The 6,000-nt window shown below is 37.8% G+C and overlaps 1 protein-coding gene across 2 annotated transcripts; it reads left to right on the plus strand.

Moving 5' to 3' along the window:
- The first annotated feature begins 26 nt into the window (after positions 1 to 26).
- trappc5 (trafficking protein particle complex subunit 5) lies at positions 27 to 5,111 on the plus strand. Of its 2 annotated transcripts, XM_079252390.1 has the most exons (4): positions 30 to 83; positions 1,383 to 1,447; positions 3,233 to 3,505; positions 3,575 to 5,111. In XM_079252390.1, the coding sequence occupies exons 3-4, from the start codon at positions 3,236 to 3,238 to the stop codon at positions 3,869 to 3,871; spliced, it is 567 nt and encodes a 188-aa protein (XP_079108516.1). In that variant the 5' UTR covers positions 30 to 83; positions 1,383 to 1,447; positions 3,233 to 3,235; the 3' UTR covers positions 3,872 to 5,111. The 2 variants fall into 2 exon arrangements, with proteins under 2 accessions (XP_079108515.1, XP_079108516.1); XM_079252389.1 differs by lacking the exon at positions 1,383 to 1,447 and having other exon boundaries at positions 27 to 83.
- The last annotated feature ends 889 nt before the right edge of the window (positions 5,112 to 6,000 follow it).

Genomic DNA, 6,000 nt, shown 5'->3' on the forward strand with positions numbered 1-6,000 from the left:
AAGGTCCACAGCAGTCAACAAAAGAGACGAAGAAGACGAACCAGGAACTGGATCCGTAACGTAGCTGGTTTAGCTCCAACAAGGTGCGTTTACCCTTAGATTTATTTAGTTTAAATGTTACTAACTTATTAACTTTGATTAATTAGTTTGTTTTTGGTACGTGTATGTTTGTACTGTTGAATTCAATGCAGGCAATAATCTTTAGGGGAAGACCTGAGCTAACGTTTTTAGCCTGATGCTAATAACTAGCTGCTAACGGCTAGCTGAAATCAGCTGTACGTCAGGTGGAAATCCGGACTGCTTCCAAAAAGTGGGATTTATTCGTCCAAATGTCAGAATTTATGTGTGTACACACAGCAGTGATTTATGGCTACAAATTTAATGCCTGTTGTGAAAAGCAACCACAATTTTAATTTCTATTATTGTGTTATAACGTCATCATGATGATGTCATAATCACAATTAAGCTAAATAATCAATTTTGCAGTGTTTAAGGCATAGACTGTATATAAAGAGAGTTTAAGTATAAGATCATTTGTATTTATTAAAGTTGTTTTATACAGATATTTTCCTCATAAGATGAGGCTACTGTATTACCTTTGTGAATATATTAGGCCCATATCTTTAGCTTCCATATATGTTCATTGTTTTTACTGCTACAGTCTCTGACTAGAGATATAAAATACTTACTTGAAAGATTTTTTTAATTGTTTCATCTTGTAATAAATAAACACTGGCACAAAACTGTCATTTAACATTCATAAAACTGTCATTTAACATTCACTGTGTAATTTACATTTGTAAATTAATATCTGCATAATATCTGAATTTACCTTTATTTTTAAATTTAAAAATTGAAAAGACTTAAATTTGTTGCTGTGTGTATATATATATATATATATATATATATATATATATATATATATATATATATATATAATAATATGTGTGTGTGTGTGTGTGTGTTAATTTCTCTGCATGCCCTTACCTTATTTGTAAAATAGTTGTAAAATAGCTATGTATGTTTATTGTTTTTACTGCTACAATGTCTGACTAGAGACATAAAATACATACTTGAAAGATTTTTTAATTGTTTCATCTTGTAATAAATAAACACTGGCACAAAACTGTCATTTCACAGTCAAACATTCACTGAATCAATCAATCAGTCAATCAAAACCTTATTTATAGAGCACCTTCATAAACCACAAGGTATCCAAATGGCTGTACAGGTTAAAATAAATCAACATTAAAAGGTTGAAAAAAATATCATTTAAAAACCAAAAGTATAACTTTAAAAACTATTCTAAATGAGACAGGCAGCCAGTAAAGAGAATGTAGTACAGGTGACATTTGCTCACACCGTCTTTTTCCCGTTAACAGGCGGGCAGCTGAGTTCTGGACCAGCTGTAAACGACGGAGGGGAGACCAATCAATCCCAGTATAAAGTGAGTTGCAGTAGTCCAGTTTAGAAAAAATAAAAGCATGAATGACCTATTTCAGGACATCATGCGACAGATAAGGCTTCACTTTACTGATGAGCCTTAAATGATAAAAACTAGACTGGACTACTGCATTGACCTGCTTGTCAAATTTAAAATTAAAATCAAAGAAAACCCCAAGATTTTAATAAAAGTTCAGTTAAAAGAGTCCAGGGAGCCTACAGCACTACTGCATCCTGCCAGCAGGTCAGTTTTCCCAAAAGTTAAAACTTCACTTTTGTTCTCATTTATGCAGAGGAAGTTTAGCTCCATCCGTGTTCTAATGTCCTTCAAACAGTTCTGCAAATTTTCCACACAACAGGTTCCAACAGACTTTAAAGGAAAATAAATCTGAATGTCGTCAGTTGTAACAATGATACGACACATTATATTTCTTAAAGATGGACCCCAGAGGAAGTAAGTATAGAGAAAATAGGATGGGACCTAGGATGGAGCCTTGAGGTACCCCATGTTTAAGTGTTGCTTTTGTAGAAGAAAACTGCCCAAGATGTACTTGAAAAACTCCTGTTACTTAAATAGGACTCTAACCATTCGAGTATTGTACCATTTAGACCTACACACTGCTGCAAACATGATATCAAATCAAATCAAACTATTTCTGGAGCTCTTTTCAAGCCATGGGCAACACAAAGTGCTGTACAAGATAAAAATCAAGTCATAAGGATTAAAACAAACAGTAGATAACAAGACATTTAAAAACAATAAAGACATTAGAATATAATGATCAACTGTGTCAAAAGTGGCAGTGAGATCAAGAAGAATTAACACAGCAGAAGCTCCAGAATCAACTGTTCAAATCATTGCAGACCCTGAGAAGAGCCGTCTCAGTACTGTGACATGACTTAAAACCAGACTGAAATTTCTCATGACTGCCATGTAGGTCAAGATGATCCTGTAACTGAAGATAAACCACCCTCTCTAAACTCTTAGAAAGGAACGGCACAATGTAATTTGCATTTGTAAATTAATGTCTGCATAAGTCTAAATTTGCCTTTTTTTTATATTTAAAACAAGTGAAAAGGTTTAAATTCGTTGTGGATGTTTACTCAGCCTAGTGAGATGGAAATTTTGTTTCCAGTCAGCTGTTTGCACAAGATTTAGGAAATACAATCGAAATGGGAAACTTGTAAATGGAACCAAGCGAGACGATGAAGACATCACAGCAAATCCAAAAACAAAAAAATAGGAAATGCACAACAAAAAGGTCAAGCTAATTTAGATAGCACATTTAAAACAACCCCAGCTGTGCAAGGACGTAATAAATACAAATCTAGGCGCCACAGTCTAGGAGCAGATACCAAAAAGGCTTCTCCAGAAGTAATTAAGAAACAAATGACCCAGATGAAACCCAGTGACTCTTGTTTTGTCCCTTTCTCTTTTAGTCTTCCTATCTTTGCTGAATCAGCGACAGTTTGCGTTCAAAACAGCCAGTGTGTTTATTTCTGTCCCCTCCCACCCCATAATATCACCTATGTTATAATACAAAGAATTAATACGATAAAGTTTGTTGCAAAGAACTGGGCTAATTTCTCCAACTTTCCAACAACTATAGCTAAACTAAGTGTTGAAGTGCTTCTTGAAGAGCTGAGTCTTCAGCTTGCTCTTAAAAGTAGACAGGGACTCTGCAGAGCGGACAGAGTTTGGGAGATCATTCCACCATCGTGGTACAACAGAGGAAAATCTATTTATTTCTGATCTGATTCTAAATGTGTCTGATGTCACCCTCCACAGAAAATGGACACACGGTTCACTCGAGGGAAGTCCACCATCCTGGAGCGCCCCCTAACTCGACCCAAGACTGAAGTGAGTCTGAGCGCCTTCGCGCTCCTCTTCTCAGAGATGGTGCAGTACTGTCAGAGCCGCGTGTACTCCGTGTCCGAGCTGCAGACGCGCCTGGCGGACATGGGGCAGAGCGTAGGTGCCAGCATGCTGGACGTGCTGGTGCTGCGGGAGAAGAACGGGAAGAGGGAGACCAAAGTACTCAACATGCTGCTCTTCATCAAGGTGAACGGACATAAATATGAGGATCGGTTCACTTTGCAGCTCGAGCTGACGCTTCTCTCTTCCCATCAGGTTAATGTGTGGAAGTCGTTGTTTGGTAAGGAGGCTGACAAGCTGGAGCAGGCCAACGACGACGACAAGACCTACTACATCATCGAGAAAGATCCGCTCATCAATGTGTACATCTCTGTGCCCAAAGAGAACAGCAGCCTCAACTGCGCCGCCTTCACCGCCGGCATCGTGGAGGCTATCCTCACGCACAGCGGCTTCCCCGCCAAAGTCACCGCCCACTGGCACAAAGGCACCACGCTGATGATAAAGTTCAACGAGTCGGTCATCGCCAGGGACAAGGCTCTGGACGGCAGATAAAGACTGAAGGAAGAAGGTTTACTTGAAACTGATGACCGCGTCTGAAAATCAGACGACTTTCCCGAGACGCACAGAGACGCTCAGTTTTGTGGATCATCTGAGTCAAAGTGCTGTCTGACACGTATTTACATGGTTGATACAAGATAAATGTGTCAGACAATACACTGCCTGGCCAAAAATAAAAAAGGCACACGCTTGTGACATGTTATTTGACCACGTTTGGCTTTGATTTCATCATGTATACCATGAAACTTATCTCCACCTTTACATTTTTCTTCTCGGTGGAGTTGAGGTTTCATGCTGCCTGATGAATCCGGACAATGTTGTCCATTTCCTCCACAGGCGTGTAGTTTCAGTCAGCCTTCTCCGTCTCCAGTCCTCAGAGTTATGCAGATTTTAGATCCTCCCTGTTTCCGCTCACTCACTTCAACTTACGGGGGTCAGTTTTTGGCAAAACTTGAGGCAATCCGGCATAAACCTGACGTGTGTTGAAGCAGAGAAACATCTGAACCCTGCTACTGGTCAGGAGCCAGGCCACACGTCGCTGCAGCATTTTATTAGCCGCTCCTCGTTGTCCTGACATGTCAGGATTTTAATCTACGTACACATCTTCCTCAGTGATGAAGAGTCCTCGTAGCCTTGGACAGCTCTTCGCCCGGCTTGATGTGATCAGTTTGTTTAGTCTGAAACAGAGTTAACGTCTCAACAACCACAAGCCGCGTCTTCCGGCTGCTTGTTCAAGCTGCGCACTGCATCATTTCCGGCTTAATAACTAATTCCATTCAATCTTTTGCTTTGTTTTTATATATAGCATTTGCATGCTATATATTTAGAAAAATTGGGGCCAGGCAGTGTATTGTAATCATGCTTTTGTTTTGTTTTATGTCTCTGTGCTGTAAATAAATGGAACAATATTTGGCTGCTAATCTTCAGTTGCTTTAATAAGCAAATGTTAAAAGTCATTGTTTGCAAATAAAACTAAAGTGAGGATGGAGGCTAAGCTGAATGACATCCTGTTTGTATGTTAGATGTGTAAGGAAGTTTTATACCAGTTCAATCACAGCTTTCATCTGTAATCACACAGGTATCATAGATTTGGTATCGATGTGACGAACGTGAACACTGAGATTGTCCTGACTGCGTGTCGGCTGATGCAGATTATTTATGATTCACTTTGTCTGTTTTAATATGAAGCATTAGTTGTAGTGTTTATATACTGCGAATTAAAAGCTTGGTGATGTTTAATGGGTTTTTATTCTAGTTTATTCATATTCACCCTACAGATGCTGTAGGACCAAGTTTAACCCTTTCATGCACAGTGGCGGTTTAGTGGACACCTATTTACAAGCTTTTTTTCTTGCATATTCATGAATGAAGATGGTATTTTTGTAAATAAACCACCACAGTGGATGTTAATGAGTCATCCAATACGTTTCCACTCACTGGAGAAGAAATAAATATATGATATAACTGAACATAATGTTATTATGCAAGTTTGCCTTTGCAATAAATAGGAAAAGAAAATGATAGAGCTATATTTTATAGATTTACATTATATAATTATGATTATATATTTTATTAAATATTCTAAATATCACTAATAAAAAAGTATTGCATATGTCTGTAGAGGTAAGATACTGTACTTAAAGAAAAGTTGCATTGGTTTTTTTTTATTAATTCCTGCATGAAAGGGTTAAACTTAAGGCTCGCTGAATAAGATGATATTGAAACACACTGAAGTGTTGCGTTTGAGGACACAAACTATAATAAGATGACCTGAAACTGAAAGATGTTTCTGATAACACTTGAAACCTTTGTTAAAGTGAGACTTGAGTTATTTTCTGCTCGATAACGTTTCACTCATCATTCAGTCATTTGTTAAGAAATTTCCTGGTGTTTGTATCATTCACAAACAGCTCTGGCTTTGTTTTTTGTTTTCTTTTTTTACAGGCCTAAACTATGGTCAAAATGACTATGTTTGTTCAAATTAATGTTAATCTTATTTCCACTTTGTATGGGGAGATTTAAAGGCTGGTTTTATTTCTAAAGAAATAATTAATTGATCAAATAAGATGAAAGTAGAAAAGCACTCAGAAAGCACAGACTGCTGCCAAGCAGCTCATTTCCAC

Source organism: Telmatherina bonti (assembly GCF_933228915.1).
Source record: "Telmatherina bonti genome assembly, chromosome: 14".
Lineage (NCBI taxonomy): Eukaryota > Metazoa > Chordata > Actinopteri > Atheriniformes > Telmatherinidae > Telmatherina > Telmatherina bonti.

Coding starts and splice junctions, on each gene's coding strand:
- trappc5 (XM_079252389.1), top strand. CDS start 3,236: ATGGACACACGGTTCACTCGAGGGAAGTCCACCATCCTGGAGCGCCCC. Junction 3,506..3,574: donor ACATGCTGCTCTTCATCAAG/GTGAACGGACAT, acceptor TCTTCCCATCAG/GTTAATGTGTGGAAGTCGTT.